The sequence below is a fragment of the Macaca nemestrina genome, chromosome 5, assembly GCF_043159975.1.
Source record: "Macaca nemestrina isolate mMacNem1 chromosome 5, mMacNem.hap1, whole genome shotgun sequence".
Taxonomy (NCBI): Eukaryota; Metazoa; Chordata; class Mammalia; order Primates; family Cercopithecidae; genus Macaca; species Macaca nemestrina.
The window spans coordinates 71,313,664-71,331,584 of NC_092129.1; the positions used below are offsets into that span (position 1 = coordinate 71,313,664).

General features: G+C 39.6%; 1 protein-coding gene across 18 annotated transcripts in view; it reads right to left on the minus strand.

The window, feature by feature from the left end:
* The window catches only part of LOC105489042 (spectrin repeat containing nuclear envelope protein 1), a 536,331-nt gene that overhangs the window by 69,771 nt on the left and 448,639 nt on the right, over nt 1–17,921 (minus strand). For all 18 annotated transcript variants that reach the window (XM_011753636.2, XM_011753647.3, XM_011753641.2 and 15 more), the window contains 2 exons: nt 14,596–14,721; nt 1,559–1,714 (listed from right to left, as the gene is read on the minus strand). In XM_011753636.2, the coding sequence (XP_011751938.2) occupies nt 1,559–1,714; nt 14,596–14,721 (282 nt within the window). The remainder of the gene's footprint in view (nt 1–1,558; nt 1,715–14,595; nt 14,722–17,921) is intronic.

Here is a 17,921-nt window from a genome sequence, read left to right on the forward strand (position 1 = left end):
GGATGAGGATAAGCATCCCTAAGTTAGAGAAAATGTGGAGGATGGGAGACAAAAGAGATCCCAGGGCAGTACAATTGGTGGGGACATAAGAGTAGGGACATAAGAGTCCCCTCTCAACAGCCCCTTCCTCAGTCTTCCCACAGCAGAGCCCCTTCCTCAGTCTTCCCACAGCAGCTTCTTCCAGCCAGGCCCTCTGCTCCAGCTGCCACCTTGTCAGCATGTTCATTTGCTTCCTCCCATCAATCTATCTCCTTCGCTCCCCTTCTCAAAACTCAATTCAAAATTTATCCATCTCAAGAAACATTTCCTTTATTCCTTGCCATCCACAGTAACCTTAGCTTGCTTACATCTTTATACAGTTTTTTTTCTCTGTGTATGTGTGTGTGTGTGTGTGTGTGTGAGATGGAGTTTCGCTCTTGTCGCCCAAGCTGGAGTGCAATGGCGCGATCTCAGCACACTGCAACCTCCAGCTCCCGGGTTCAAGCGATTCTCCTGCCTCAGCCGCCCAAGTAGCTGGGATTACAGGCGCCCACCACCCTGCCCGGCTAATTTTTGTATTTTTAGTAGAGATGGGGTTTCACCTTGTTGGCCAGGCTGGTCTTGAACTCCTAACCTCAGGTGATCCACCCGCCTTGGCCTCCCAAAGTGCTGGGAGGACAGACATGAGCCACCGCACCTGGGTCCTTTATACAGTTTTATATATTGTTTTGACCTGTTTATGCCTGGTTTTCTTCTTAACCGTACACATTCTCCTAGACTGATTTTAGTCTCAGATCAAGTTTAAACTTGATGGTAAGGACATTTATTACAGTTTGTTAATATCACAATAATTAAGATGACTGATCCATTTAACAGAGATATATCACAGCCTATTCTGTGCCAGGCAGGGGCACCTGGGGTATAGAAGTAACAACACAGACAAGGCCCCACTTCCTGAAGAGCATAACCTCAAGGCATTTGGGTCTGTTCCTCATTATGAGCCTTTGAATCTGCTATTCCTCTTTGCCTAGGATCTCTTCTCGCTGCCTTTCCACCAATCTTTCCCTTTCATTTCCAACTCAAAGTCAATCTGGGATCTTTTTTAAGATGTTGTGCACATAGAAGGTATTTAATAAATGAATAAAGTATGACTAAAAATAAATGAATATTAACCACCAGGAAACAACTACAGTAAATTAAGAGTGATAATAAATATTCCCTGTACAAAGCCAGCTTCACAGTATTAGCTAATATTGCAAATGCAACAACAATTTTTCATGTTTCAAGTATATCCACCCAGCAAAATCACAAATGTGAACCATAACATGGTGCTTTCTCTTAAGAATATTATGCCAGTCAGCGAAAGTGAAAGGAAAATAATCTAGTTTAGGTTGTTCTAAAATGTGGCAAAATATAAATATATTCATCTGAAACGTTCTTTTAGTAACCACAGTGTTCTTCCTTTGTCCATACTAAGAATGATGGGATGGGTCCACATGTGGGTTAAGCCATCTGACATTCAAATTCAACTCCCAGTTTTCCATCATCAAGATAATTCCATTTGTAGAACTTGTCTTACCTGGTGGCATAGTTCTTCCCACTGCCTTTGCAGAAGCTCTATGCGTTCATTAAGAATGGAGATATCATCAGCACTGATGTAGGCAGAGAGGGTGTCCTTCAGCAGCGTCAACTGGGTCAAGTCATCTGTCCAGCTCCCAACTGCATTTTCTAATTCCTAAATTTAAAAAAAAAAAAAAAAAAACTTGAATACCCATGGACATCTCCCGCCAATGATTTCTGAAGTGTTTTTGAATCCCCTCTTGATAGAATCTCCTTTGTACAGCTTTAAATATATAACTTGGGATCTGGAGGCATATCATGGCGATATTACAGATTTGGTTCCAGACCGCTAAAATAAAGTATATATCACAATAAGGTGAATCACAAATTTTTTGGTTTCCCAGTACATATAAAAGTTCTATTTACACTATACTAATGTGGATAAAATGTGCAATAGCATATGTCTAAAGAAAAACAAACTGCATACCTTAATTTAAAAATACTTTATTTCTAAAAAATGCTAATGATCATCTTAGGCCTCAGCAAGTCATAATCTTCTTGCTGGTAGAAGGTCTTGACTCAATATGAAAGGCCATTGACTGATCCAGTGGTGATTGATGAAGTCTGGGGTGGCTGTGGCAATTTCTTAAAATAAGACAAGGAAGTTTAAGCAGCATCAATGACTCTTTTTTACAAAAGGTTTCTTTGTAGCATGTGATGCTGTTTGAGAGTATTGTACTCACAGAACTTTTTTCAAAATTTGAGTCATCCTCTCAAACCCTACTGCTACTTTATCAACTAAGTTTATGTAATACTTGAAATCCTTTGTTGTCATTTCAACAATATCCACAGAATTTTTACCAGGAGTAGATTCCATTTCAAGAAGCCACTTTCTTGTTGACGGCCATACCACCCTAACTGTGCCCAATCTCATCTGATCTTGGAAGAAACCACTTTTTTTATTGATCCATAAGAAGCAACTCCTTATCCATTCAAGTTGCATCATGAGATTGCAGAAACTCAATCACATCTTCAGGTTCCATTTCCAATTCTAGTTCTCTTGCTGTTTCCACCCCATCTGGAGTTCCTCCCTCCCCAACTGAAGTCTTGAACCCCCTCAAAGTCATCCACGACAGCTGGAATCAACTTCTTCCAAAGTCCTGTCAATGCTGACATTTTGACCTCCTCCCATGAATCATGAATGTCGCTTTTGTAAAAAAAAAAAAAAATTGTTTTTAATTTTTGTGGGTATATAGTAGGTGTATATATTTATGGGGTACACAAGATATTTTAATAGACGATGTGTAAAAATCACAGCAAGGTAAATACGGTATTCATCACCTCAAGTATTTATCCTTTGTGTTACAAACAATCCAATTATACTCTTTTATTTATTTAAAAATGTATGATTAAACTATTACTGGATATATTCACCATGTTGTTCTATCAAATACTAGATCTTATCCTTTCTATTTTTTGTAACCATTAACCATCCTCGTCACCCCTGCAGCCCCCAGGCACCCTCCCAAGCTCTGGTAACCATCTTTCTACTCTCTATCTCCATGAGTTCAGCTGTTTTAATTTTTAACTCCCACACATTAAGTGGAAAACATGTTGAATGACAGTGGCAAAAGTGGACATCCTTGTTGTGTTCCAGATCTTAGAGTATTCAGTATTCAATCTTGGCAGGTTGTATGTGTCTAGGAAATCATCCACTTCTTCTTGGTTTTCCAATTTATTGGCATATAGTTGCTCATAATAGCCTCTAATGATCCTTTAAATTTCTGTGGTAGTGGTTGCAATGTCTCTTTTTTCATCTTATTCAGTATGATGCTAGCTGTGGGTCTGCCATATATGGCTTTTACTATGTTGAGTTATGCTTCTTCTATGCTCAGTTTTTTAAGGGATTTTATCAGGAAAGGTTAAATTTTATCAAGTGCTTTTCAGCATCAATAGAAATGATCATATAACTTTTGTCTTTCATTCTGTTGATCTGATGTACACATTGATTGGTTTCAAAATGTTCAACCATCATTGCATCCCTGGGATAAATTCCACTTGGTCACGATAAATGATCTCTTTAAAGCACAGTTAAATTCAGTTTGCCAGTATTTTAATGAACATTTTTACATCAATGTTCATCAGAGATATTGTTCTATAATTTTTTTCTTCTTCTTCTTCTTTTTTTTTTTGATGTGTCTTTGTCTGGTTTTGTTATCAGGGTAATAGCCTCATAGAATGAATCTGGAAGTATTCCCTTCTCCTCTATTTTTCAGAATAGATTTAGTAGGATTGGTATTAGTTCTTCTTTAAATGTTTGGTAAAATTCAGCAGTGAAGCCATCAGGTCCTGGGCTTCTTTGCTGGGAGACTTTTTATTATGGCTTCAATCTTGTTACTTGCTATTGGTCTGCTTTTGGATTTCTTTGTGGTTCAATCTTGGCAGGTTGTATGTGTCTAGGAAATCATCCATTTCTTCTTGGTTTTCCAATTTATTGGCATATAGTTGCTCATAATAGTGCTAATGAGCCTTTAAATTTCTGTGGTATTGGTTGCAATGTCTCCTTTTTCATTTAGATCTTCTCTTTTTTTCTTAGTCTAGCTAATGGTTTGTCAATTTTGTTTATCTTTTCAAAAAATAAACTTTTCATTTTGTTGATCTTTTGTATTGTTTTCTTCATTTCCATTTCATGTATTTCTGCTGTAAGCTCTGTTATTTCTTCTACTAACTTTGAGTTTGGTTTGCTCTTGCTTTTCTAATTCTTAAAGATGCACTGTTAGGTTGTTTATTTGAAGTTTTTCTTTTTTGATATAGGTGCTTGAATCTATAAACTTCCATCTCAGTACTGCTTTCACTCTATCCTGTAGGTTTTGGTATATTGTGTTTCCATTATCATTTGTTTCAAGAAATTTTTCTATTTCCTTTTTAATCTCTTTATTGACTCACTAGTCATTCAGAAACACATTGTTTAACTTCTATGTGTTTGTATAGTTTCCAAAATTCCTTTTGCTATTGATTTCTAGCTTTATTATGATCAGAGAAGATACTTGATATAGTTTCACTTTTGTTGGAATGTTTTAAGACTTGTTTTGTGACCTAACATACAGTCTATCCTTGAGAATGATCCACATGCTGGGGAGAAGAATGTGTATTTTGTAGCTGTTGGATGAATGTTCTGTAAATATCTATTAGGTACATTTGGTCTTTAGTGCAGATTAACTCTAGTGTTTTTTTTGTTGATTTTCTGTCTGGATAATCTGTCCAATATTAAAAGTGGGGTGTTGAAGACTGCAGCTATTATCGTATTTGGGTCTATGTCTCTCTTTAGCTCCAATAATATTTGCTTTAGATATCTGGATACATGAGTGTATATAGTGACAGAAACCCAAGGAAAAAAAGTAAATGTATATTATTATTATTATTTGAGACACAGTCTCACTCTGTCACCCAGGCTGGAGTGCAGTGGTATGATCTTGGCTCGTTGTAACGTCTACCTCCCTGATTCAAGTGATTCTCCCACTTCAGCCTCCCAAGTAGCTGGAACTACAGGAGTGCACCACCACGCCTGACTAATTTTTTTGTATTTTTAGTAGAGACGGGGTTTCACCATGTTGACCAGGCTGGTCTCGAACATATAAATGTATATTATATATTTATTTGGGTGGTCCAGTGTTGGGTGTATATATATTTACAAATGTTACAACCTCTGTTATATCCTCTGGTTGAATTAACCCCTTTTTCATGATATAATGACCTTCTTTGTGTCTTTTTATAGTTTTTGTCTTGAAATCTATTTTGTCTGATTTAAGTATAGCTATTCCTGCTCTTTTTGCTTTCCATTTGCATAGAATATCTTTTTCCATCCCTTTATTTTCAGTCTATGTGTGTCTTTATAGATGAAGTGCGTTTCCTTTAGGCAACAGGTCATCGGGTCTTATGTTTTTTAATCCATTTAGTCACTCAATGTCTTCTGAGTTTAGTTCATTTATATTAAATGTTGTTATTGATAAGTAAGGACTTACTACTGCCATTTTATTATTTGTTTTTTTCTGGTTGTTTATATGGTCTTCTCCCCCTTTTTTCCTTCCTGTCTTCCTTTCAATGAAAGTGATTTCACTGTTGGTATGTTTTAATTTGTTGCTTTTTATTTTTCTGTATCCACTGAATGTTTTCAGATTTGAGGTTACCATGATGCTTTCAAATAATATCTTTTTTTTTTTTTGAGACAGAGTCTTGCTCTGTCGCCCAGGCTGGGGTGCAGTGGCCGGATCTCAGCTCACTGCAAGCTCCGCCTCCCGGGTTTAGACCATTCTCCTGCCTCAGCCTCCCGAGTAGCCGGGACTACAGGCACCCGCCACCTCGCCCGGCTAGTTTTTTTTTTGTATTTTTTAGTAGAGACGGGGTTTCACCGTGTTAGCCAGGATGGTCTCGATCTCCTGACCTCGTGATCCGCCCGTCTCGGCCTCCCAAAGTGCTGGGATTACAGGCTTGAGCCACCGCGCCCGGCCTCAAATAATATCTTAATACACATTATTTTAAACTGATGACAACTTAATACTGATTGCACAAACGAGCAAACCAACAAACAAGCAAAAAGGAAATGAGTAAAAACTCTAAACTTTAACTTTGTCAGCTCACTGCAACCTTTGCCTCCCAGATTCAAGCAATTCTCATGCTTCAGCCTCCTGAGTAGCTGGGACTAGAGGCACACGCCACCCCACCTGGTTAATTTTTGTAATATTATTAGAGACAGGGTTTCGCCATGTTGACCAGGCTGGTCTCAAACTCCTGGCCTTAAGTGATCCCCCCACCTTGGCTTTCTAAAGTGCTGGGATTACAGGTGTGAGCCACTATGCCCAGCCATGTTGTTTCTTATTTATGTCTTATCAAACTTGTCTATACATTGAAAAGTTGTTGTAGTTATTATTATTGATCAGTTCATCTTTTTATCTTTCTACTTAAGATATAGTTTATACAGGCTGGGCGCGGTGGCTCACGCCTGTAATCCCAACACTCTGGGAGGCCGAGGGGGTGGATCGTGAGGTCAGGAGATGGAGACCATCGTGGCTAACACAGTGAAACCCCGTCTCTACTAAAAATACAAAAAATTAGCCAGGCGTGGTGGCAGGCACTTGTAGTCCCAGCTACTTGGGAGGCTGAGGCAGGAGAATGGCGTGAACCTGGGAGGCAGAGCTTGCAGTGAGCCAAGATCACGCCACTGTACTCCAGCCTGGGTGGCAGAGTGAGACTCTGTTTCAAAAAAAAAAAAAAGATATAGTTTATACAACACAATTGCAATGTGATAATATTCTGTGTTTTTCTGTGTGTTTACTATTTCCAGTGAGTTCTGCACCTTCACATGCTTTCCTATTGTTCATTAACATTCTTTTCTTTCAGATTGAAAAACTGCCTTTAGTATTTCTTGTAGGTCAGGTCTGCTGTTAATGAAATCCCTTAGCTTTTGTTTGTTTGAAAAAGTCTATTTTTCCTTCATGATTGAAAGATGTTTTCACTGGGTATACTATTCTAGGGTAAAAGGTTTTTTTCTTCAGCACTTTAAAAATGTCACTTCACTTTCTCCTGTTCGGTAAGGTTTCCACTGAAGAGGCTGCTGCCAGATGTACTGAAGCTCCATTTTATATTATTCATTTCTTTCCTCTTGCTGCTTGGAGGATCCTTCTTTATTTTTGACCTTTGAGAGTTTAATTATTAAACGCCTTGAGGTAATCTTCTTCGAGTTAAATCTGCTTGGTGTTCTATAACCTTCTTGTACGTGGATATTGGTATCTTTCCCTAGGTTTGGCAAGTTCTCTGTTATCCCTTTGAATGAACTTTTTATCCCCATCTCTCCTTCTACCTCCTTTTGAAGGCCAATAAGTCTTAGATTTGCCCTTTTGAGGCTATTTTCTAGATCCTGTAGGCATGTTTCATTGGTTTTTATTCTTTTCATTTGTGTCCTCTGACTGTGTAGCTTCCTTCAAGCTCATGAATTCTTTCCTCTGCTTGATCAATTCTGCTATTAAGAGACTCTGATGCATTCTTCAGCATGTCAATTACATTTTTCAACTTCAGAATGTCTGCTTGATTCCTTTTAATTATTTCAATTTCTTTGTTAAATTTATCTGATATGATTCTGAGTTCATCCTGTGTTATCTTACACAGCTCTGTCACCCAGGCCGGAGTGCAGTGGTGCAATCTCAGCTCACTGCAACCTCCACCTCCTGGGTTCAAGCGATTCTCATGCCTCAGTCTCCTGAGCAGCTTGGATTACACACATGTGCCACCATGCCTGGCTAATTTTTGTATTTTCAGTAGAGACGGGGTTTCTACATGTTGGCCGGGCTGGTCTCAAACTCCTGACCTCAGGTGATCCACCCGCCTCGGCCTCCCAAAGTTCTGGGATTACAGGTGTGAGCCACTGCACCCAGCCCAAAAGAGCTATTTCGAATTATCTCTCTGAAAGGTCGCATATATCTGTCTCTCCAGGATTGGTCCCTGGTATCTTAATTTATTGGTGTTTGTTGGGTTAGGTCATGTTTTCCTGGATGGTCTTGATGCTTGCAGATGTTTGCTGGTGTCTTGGTATTGAAGAATTAGGTATTTATTGTAGTTGTAGTCATGACTTGTTTGTATTTACCTTCTCGGGAAGGTTTTCCAGGTATTCCAAGGGACTTGCGTGTTGTGATCTAAGTGCTTAGTCACTGCAATCAAATCTGCATTAGGGGCCACTCCAAGCCCACTAACACTGTGGTTCTTGCAGACTGATAGAGGAACCACCTTGGTGGACTTGGGTAAGACCTGGAAGAATTATCTGGATTACCAGGCAGAGATTCTTGTTCTCTTTCCTTATTTTCTCCCAAACAGGCAGAGTCTCTTTCTCTGTGCTGAATTGCCTGGTACTCGGGGGAGGAGAGTTACAAGTATCCCTGTGGATCCTCCACCACTACTGGGACTGTAGTGGGTTAGGCCTGAAGCCAGCACAGTGCTGGATCTCTCCCAAGGCCCCCTGTAACCACTACTTGGCTACTGCCTATGTTTGCTCAAGGTCCTAGAACTCTACGATCAGCAGGTGACGAAGCCATACAGGTTTGTGTTCTTTTCAGGGCAGTGAGCTCCCCCTGGCCCCAGGTGGTCCAGCGATGCCAGGGCTTGGAGTTGGAAACCTTAGAAATTTACGTGGTACTCTGTTCTACTGTGGAAAAGCTGGTACTGAAACCATAAGAAAAAGTCCTTTCCACTCTTCCCTTCCCTGTCCCAGGCTGAGAAGTCCCTCCCCATGTCCACCGCCACAACAGAACCATGGGAATGCTGCCAGGCCATTGCTGATGTTTACATTAGGCCCAAGGGCTCTTCAACTCAGCTTGTGGTAAATGCTGCCAGGCCTGGAACTTACCCTTCAGGGGAGTGGGCTCCCTCTGGCCCAAGGTAGATCCAGAAATGACACCCGAGAGCCAAGGCCTGGAACTGAGTATCCCTGGGGCCTCTTTGGTGCTCTTCCCTATTGTTGCTATGCTGGTTCCTAAGTTACAAGACAAAGTCCCTTTTGTTCTTGCTTCCTTTTTCATAAGCAGGAGAGGACTCTCCTCATAGCCACCACAGCTGTGAATGTGCTAGGTCATACCTGAAGCCAGCTTGTCTCCGAATCTGACCCAAGGCCCACAGCGTGTACTACCTGGTTACACTGCTGATTATTCAGGGCCCATGGGCTCTTTAGTCAGCTGGTGATGTGTCCTGCCAGGACTAGCTCCTTTCCTTCAATGCAGCAGGTTCTCTTCTGGCCAAGGGTGTGTCTAGTAATGTCTGGAAACCAGGGCATGGAATGAAGCCTTCGTGACTCTGCCCAGTGCCCTTTCTTACTGTAATTGAGTTGGTATCCAAGATGCAAAACAAAGTCCTCTTTACTCTTTCCTCTTTTCTCAAGCAGAAGGAAGGGGTGTCTTTTGGAGCTGCAAGCTGTGTTGCCTGGGGTTGGGGGAGGATTGGCACAACAACTCTTTTAGCTGTGTTGCTGGTGTGTCACTGGGTCATGTGCCCCCAAGTCCACTGGCTCCAAGTCCAGTTCAGCATTGGGCCCCACCTAGGAGTGTAGTACTTGTGGCCTAAACAGCCTTTCAAATTTATGTAGGACCCCAGAGCATTTTAGTCCACGGTGGCAAGTGCTTGTCAAAACTCAGATTCTGTCGGCTGGGATGGGAGCTTCCCGTTTGGCTAGGTCTTGTCTAAATGCTCCCTCCGTGGGCATTAGCTGAGTTCTGCCTGGTGTTGGCAGCACTGAGCTCCAATGCAATGCAGAGCAATTGCTGGGCTCTCCCTCCTTGACATGCACAGATTCTCTCTCTGTGCCATGTGGCTGCCGCTGGGGCATAGAAAAGAAGAAGTGGTGTGGGCAACTCAAAGCTGTCTTTCCTACCCTCTTCATTGCCTCTTTCTGCAGTATGAAGTTAAAACCAGGTAATGTGATTGCTCACCTGATTTTTTATTCTTATGAAGGCGCTTTCTTACATAGGTAGTTGTTACATTTGGTGGTCCTGCAGGGAGAACAATCAGTACAGAATTCTATTTGGCCATTTTGCTCTGCTTCCTCAGGTCAAATCATGGATGTTCTTATTGCCATCTGAAATGATGAATCCTTTCTACGGGGTTCTCCATTTACTTTGCCCAGATCCATCACAGGAATCACCATCTATGGCAGCTATAGCCTCACAAAGTGTATTTCTTAAATAATAAGACTTGGAAGTTGAAGTTATTCCTTGATCCATGGGCTACAGGATAGATACCGTGCTAGCAGGCATGAAAACAACATTAGTCTTGTACATCTCCATCTCCATCAGGTATCTAGGGAGACTATGTGCATTATCAAGAAGCGGTAATACTTTGAAAGAAAGCCTTTCTTTTCTGAGCAGTGGGTCTCAAAAGTGGGCTTAAAATTTTGGTAAAAACTGTAGTGTAAACATATATGATGCCCTTGGGGTTTTGTTCTATTTATAGAGCACAAGCAGATTTAGCATAATTCTTAAAGGCCTTAGGATTTTCAGAATGGTAAATGAACACTGACTTTAACTTTAAGTCACCCAGCTCCATTTACCCCTAAGAAGAGAGTCAGCCTTTTCTCTGAAGCTTTCGGGCCAGGTATTGACTTCTTTTAAGCTATAAAATTTCTCAATGGCATCTTCTTCCAGCATAGGGCTGTTTGATCTACCTCCAGCCTGGGCAACAAGAGCAAAACTCTGTCAGGAAGGGGAGAGGAGGGGAGGGGAGGGGAGGGGAGAAGGAAGGAAGGATAAGACGTAAAGAAAGAGGGACAGAAGGAAAGAGGAAGAAACGAAGGGAGAGAGGGAGGGAGAGTAGCCACTTCCCTCAATGATCTTAGCTAGATCTTCTGCATAACTTACTGCAGCTTCTATATCAGCACTTGCTGCTTTACCTTGCACTTTTATGTTATAGAGATGGTTTCTTTCTTTAAAACTCATGAACCAACCTCTGCTCACTTCCAAGTTTTCTTCTGCAGTTACTTCTCCTCTCTCAGCCTTCACATAATTAAAGGGAGTTACGACCTTGCTCTGGGTTAGGCTTTGGCTTAAGGGAATGTTGTGGCTGGTTAGATCTTCTATTCAGACCACTCAAAGTTTCTCTGTATCAGCAATAAGGACGTTTTGCTTTCTTCTCATCCATGCATTTACTGGAGTATCACTTTTCATTTCCTTTCAGAACTTTTCCTTTGCATTCACAACCTGGCTGTTAGGCACAAGAGGCCTAGCTTTTGGGTTATTCCAGCTTTTGACATGTCTTCCTTACTAAGCTTAGTCATTTCTAGCTTTTGATTTAAAGTGAGAGACATGAGATTTTTTTCAACTGAACACTTAGAGGCCACTGTATTAATTGGCCTAATTTCAATATTGTTGTGTCTCAGCAAATAAGGAGGCCAGAGGAGAAGGAGAGAGATTGGGAACATTGTTGGTGGAGCAATCAGAACACATGCTACATTTATGAATTAAGTTTGCTGACTTCTATGGGCATAGTGTGTGGTGCCGCTAATTACAATATTACCATCAAAGATTACAGTGATTGTAGATCACTATAACAAATATAACAGTAAAGAAAAAGTTTGGAATATTATGAGAATTACGAAAATTATACAGACATAGGAAGAAAGCACATGCTGTTGGAAAAAATGGTGCTGGTAGACTTGTTCTATGCAGCATTGCCACAACCTTCAATTTGTAAAAAAAAAACAAAAACAAAAAAACCCCGAGAAACAAAAAGCAAAACATAGTATCTGTGAAACACACTAAAACAAAGTTCAATAAAATGAGGTTTGCCCGTATTTCATTTGCTTCCACATAATCTGAGAAATTGCTAGGTCCTTCTGATAAAGTACGATTGCTTGAAGAATCTTTCTGCCATCTACTTATCATTGTATTGATTAAAAAATTTTTTTTTCCTAAATTGAAGTTTAATCACTGCATTGATCTTCTTTACTTTCGACTGACTTCATAAACCTCTAACTTATCCTTTCTTTTTGTCCTGAATTGCTGATCACACTGATGAAATACTTTTAAAAACAGACACCCAAATTTAACTTTCATTTTCAAACACCATAGAGTTGCTACATTCTGTGATCTATACTTATAATGTAATAGCTGAGAAGATCTGTTGCTGTTACTACTCAATTTAAAACAATGCACTGAATACATTTTCTGTAGGATCAGACATTTCTTTAAGTCACTAAAAAAAGATTATGTACCATGTCTTTTAGGGGAATGATTTAAGAAAAAAAAAAAAACAACTCATATAGCAATATTTGAATGAGTTGACAATAGTTTTTACAATATTTTGACCAATTACCAGTTTTGCAATTTGTATAACCAGCTGTTGTTTTTAGATTCAAGCTAGTTTTGTGTATAAATAGAGTATTTCATGTGTCTTTCCCCTCCCTCTATGTGTCTTTACAGGGTAGAAAGGTTTCCAAAGGCAATGGCAATTAGTGGTGCTGTCTGAGGCTAACTTCCCAGGCAATTTAGGCAAACAAGATTTTAGCCCGAATTTTCCAGGTAATTGCCTTGTTTTGCTGCTAAGGGCAGTTTGGGGAAGAGTAGCAGGATTAGACTAAAATACATTTTTTAAATCCACACACTCAATAGCAGCATGTGTTTGTAACTGTCATGTATTTTGGGAGATAAAAAAATGATGCCCCACGGCAACAGTATTTGGCTGAAAGACCAAACCATCGAGGTTAATTAAATATGCAACATTTCTGCTAATACTCCTAAACATATTCAATTGTTATTCCACTGGAAAGCTTTTCCATTTTCCACACCAATTTCTACCCTCCCAACTCGAGCATCAGATTTGTATACGGATTCAAAAAAAAAAAAATGCATAATAACACCACCACCAAAAACCAACTGTTTCAGATGCACAGTATACCAACCCATTAAACAAGTCAGTGTGGCAAAAATATAGCCTGTAGATACAGGCAACCCAGATATTTATTGACTTTGAAAAGTTATTAAAATTCCAGAAGCCTCAGTCTTCCCATCTGAAAAGGGGCAATAATAAATATTTTCACAAGCTGGTGTTAATGCCCACTCCTGCTTCGCAGAAGTTTTCTTTAATTATTTTATTTTATTTTATTTTTTCAGAGACAGGGTCTCACTCTGTCAGTTATGCTGGATGCAGTGGTGTGATCACAGCTCACTGCAGCCTCAAACTCCTAAGTGATCCTCCTGCCTCAGCCTCCCCAGTAGCTAGGACTACAGGCAAGCACCACCACTCTGGTTAATTTTTAAATTTCTTTAGATGTGGGGTCTTGCTATATTGCCCAGGCTGATCTTGAACTTCTGGTCTCAAATGATCTGTTTGCCTTGGCCTCCCAAAGTGCTGGGATTACAGGCATGATCTACCACACCTGGCTTCTTTAAATATTTTTAATAAATTTATAATCACAGGTTTAAAATGCACTTTTTAATCGTTGTAACCATTGCATACTTCTGAATGTAACAGCTCATGATAGTACTTCTTTCACTTTCCATCCATGATGTAAAATATACTACCTTTTAATTTTCCTAAATTTGCCTTTTTCAAGTTTCAAATAATATCCTTAGATTTTATAACTGAAGAAAAAATTCTTATAGCTGCACTTTTCATGATTTCTAGACCTCTTTAACAATTATCATCTCTTAAATGCTTGGGATTTCTTTGCTAAAGTGAGGCAGAGAATTTCTAATTGAAACCCAAGTCATTTAAGTATATGCGAATTTTTAACAGAATTACCCTAGAGCAATAATTTGCAAATGACTGGGGAACATAAGGGCACTTTTAATTTGAAAGAAAAACCTTTTTAAAGGTACTTTTGATATGATCAGCCTATCGTTCAGCAAAGAACTGCTGTTTGGGCATTTCACTTGGCTACAAAGATGTGAAAGGCATGAATCTTACAGGCACTGAATTGTGTTGGTCTCTGAGAGCTCATAATCCAGGGAGTGGTCTGTATTATTAGCTATTGACTTGCTTTCAAGTACCATTTGAGGTGTTGATCATAATCTTTAAGTACTTAGAACCCTGAGCAATTTAAGGATTGTGTGCCTCTCTGCAGTCACTGAGATAAGCTATTTTTCCCCCTTTCCTTGCATAATGGTCTGGAGGGCAGGGTGTGTCCCTTGGAGGTCTGCTGTCAGCAGATTTTCCAGGCTGTTGATCCTTTTTTTCCCCCTTCTTGTAGAGTAGATTCTTCTGGTAGAATGACTCCCCAGCGTGGATGCTTTTAAAAGATGACTTTATTGCTCTTGACTCAGCTTTTAGATATCTTTTAATGTGTTTTAAATTTTCATTTGCTTCCTTGGAGTAATCCATAAACTAGTCTATAATTTCAAGAACTGCAATAAATCAGCAATACAAGGTTCACCTGAGTTGCTTGTCCTTATGTCATATACTAGGATCTTGTATCTGCATGTAGACAAACAACCTAGGAGTTTGACTGGAATAGAGCCCCAAAGACATTATTTCAGCAGAGGCACACAGATAGATGACAGTGAAAATCTCAGTTCAGTAATTTACCTTGCAACGCATTTGTTCTGCATGGAGCTCTTCGTGGTGATCCGGTAGACACTGGGAAAGCTTCTTTTTGAAAGTTCGTAGTTTCTCCAGGGAATCTGCTATTCCTTTCTCACATTTTTCCCAGTCCTATCATGTGAATAAAAACAAATAGCATAGATGTTTTTGATGTAGGAAGCTGGGGGAAAAAGAAAAGATACACTCTTCTTCATTCCCAGAGAAAGAATGAAAGTTACACAGATGGCTGGGTGTGGTGGCTCCCACCTGTAATTCCAGCACTTTGGGAGGCCAAGGCGGGTGGATCACTTGAGGTCAGGAGTTTGTAACCAGCCTGGCCAACATGGTGAAACCCCATCTCTACTAAAAACACAAAAATTAGCTGGGCATGGTGGCAGGCTCCTATAATCCCAGCTACTTGGAAGGCTGAGGTAGGAGAATTGCTTGAACCCGGGAGGTAGAGGTTGCAGTGAGCCAATATCACGCCACTGAACTCCAGCCTGGGTGACAGAGCGAGACTCCTTCTCAAAAAAAAAAAAAAAAAAAAAAAAAAGGAAGTTGCCTGATGAACAATATGAAGGTAGGCCCACACTCATTGCCAGGGGAGGCAACATGCTCTTGTCATCTGAAGAGCTGAGTTGAAAACTGACTCTGTTACTGATTATCTGGGTGGCTTTAAGCAGATAATGCTCCATGTTTTCCCTATGAAAATGGAAAAAATACAAACTCTCCATATTTAATGGAGCCCAAAGGAAGCAATGAGTGTCAAGGCATCAAGCACAATGATCAGAATATTATGGGTACCCAAAAATGTTATCTGAATCCGAATCTATCTCTGCAGAGGTAGGACTATAATCTCAGCACCTTGTCCCTTTCTTAACTCCATCCATAACTGCACCTAATATCTACCCTTTCCCAAATGTACTATAAGGGATTAAAAAAAAAAGAGGATATGGAATGTCTTACAGAAAGAGAAACACACACTACAAAAGCAAGGCATTTTTGACTGGCTTTATCTTGTTCATGCTGAAACATACATAGCAAAGGATTAAATGTGTAATACATAAAAACCCATATAAATTAAGACGTAGAAGAAGAGAGATAATGCACAATTTAAGAAATCTATATCTAATATACAAAGTAGCGGTAAGTGCTTTGGAGACGAATAGGCCAGGACAGATGGTAGAGATTGGCAGTATAGAATGAGGTAGATCTCTATGTACTGACAAAATAAAACATCTATTGTGTGGTTATGTTTTGAAAGGTTACACAGCAAACTGGTAACAATGGTTACCTCTCAAGAAGATAGGAGAATTTGGATGGTATGATAAGGGAAATTTCATTTTTTACTCTGCATACTTCAATTATTACCTAATTTTAAAAAATCAGACACATGTAATTTTTTTGTAATAAAAAAGTGAAATTTTTTAAAATGACAGGAACCAAAGTGGAGCTTGATTTTTTTTATAGCACCTTATCTACACATTAACTCATATCCGGTTTCTTAGTGCCAGTGAAAATTAAACTTAACTAAACAAGTCTCCTTCATGTTGTCCAACACTGCCCGTTTGTCAAATTCTCCAATCCAGGCCTTTCCGCTCCCTACTCATCTCCCCAGTGGCCACTCCCTACACCACGAATTACAGAATTCCAAAGCAAGACAACTAGAATCATGGCTGGAATCATTTTTAGTTGTCAATATGGTGTCAAATCATGTTCCATCTTCCTTCACAATATCTCTTTCATTATCAGCAGTCTTGTCTTATCTGGATTCTTTCTACTTCTCTCCTGACACCTTAGTCTGAGCATAACAACCGGGAGGTGTTATTACCACAACTATCTTCTGGAAGCAGTGTTGACTAAAGTGCCTCCTTACTCAAAATATCTTTATTCAAAAAACTGAACTGAGAATTTGGCACAAGTCTCATTTCTCTTTAAAATTCCTTCATGGAACTTCTTAGAGTATATAACCACATTCCCTCTTCCCAATTACCAGAAAAAAAAAGTCCTTAAAAAACAAACAAAAAAAATTGTCTACCAGGGACAGAGTTGTTGAAATTCTCCTTTGTTTTAAAATATCTTGGCCGGGCGCCGTGGCTCACGCCTGTAATCCCAGTACTTTGGGAGGCCGAGGTGGGTAGATCACGAGGTCAGGAGATCGAGACCATCCTGGCTAACATGCAGAAACCCCGTCTCTACTAAAAATACAAAAAATTAGCCGGACATGGTGGTGGGCGCCTGTAGTCCCAGCTACTCGGGAGGCTAAGGCAGGAGAATGGCGTGAACCCGTGAGGCAGAGCTTTCAGTGAGCTGAGATTGCACCACTTCACTCTAGCATGGGCGACAGAGTGAGACTCTGTCTCAAAAAAAAAAAAAAAAAAATATATATATATATATATATATATCTTTGTGTTCCCAGGCTACAATTAGCTCATCATGCTAACCATAGTGAGGGTAGACAAAAAGATTCTCTTTCTGCTTAAACAACATAAAACTATCAATAAAACTATCAAACACCCTGAATTCAATCAACATGCAGTTGACAAAGGTTTATTGATCTAAAAGAGATAAGATCATCACAGGTGCCACGACCCACACCTATAATCCTAGCACTCTGGGAGGCCAAGGAGGGCAGATTACTTGAGGCCAGGAGTTTGAGACCAGCCTGGTCAACATGGTGAAAACCCATCTCTACTAAAAATACAAAAATCATCCAGGCGTGGTGGCGTGCACCTGTAATCCCACCTCCTTGAGAGGCCTGATGCATAAGAATCACTTGAACCCAGGCGGTGGAGACAGCAGTTAGCCAAGATTGCACCACAGCACTCCAGCCTGGGTGACAGAGTGAGACTCTGTGTCAAAAACAAAAAACAAAAAACAAAAACAAATATTAAAAAAGCAAGCAAGCAAGAAAGAAAGATCAGCTTCTTACTTTTCAGAACAAAATTAAGAGATGATAGTGAAGAAGGTGAACATACAGAATGTGGAATTATAATGCCTATTTTTGGCATACCTACTAACAGTATTAAAAGTTAAATATTATAGCTGTGGTAAAAAAATACACTAAAATGAGGGTATATAAACAATAAAATGTAGATTCATAAATTCCTTCTTAGGCAAACAAGATGTAGTGTTAAGAGTCAAAATAAAATAAACTTTAACAAGAAGAGAAGAGGGATTCCTCTTTTCAAAGATGACTTAGACTCTAAATCTATAACTAAGTCCTTTTATGACATGAATTATAAGGAAATAATGTAATGTCATGAGCCTGCAAATATCTCTTAAAGTGGATGTTTTCTACACCAACAAACAGACAGACAAGAAAAGCAAAT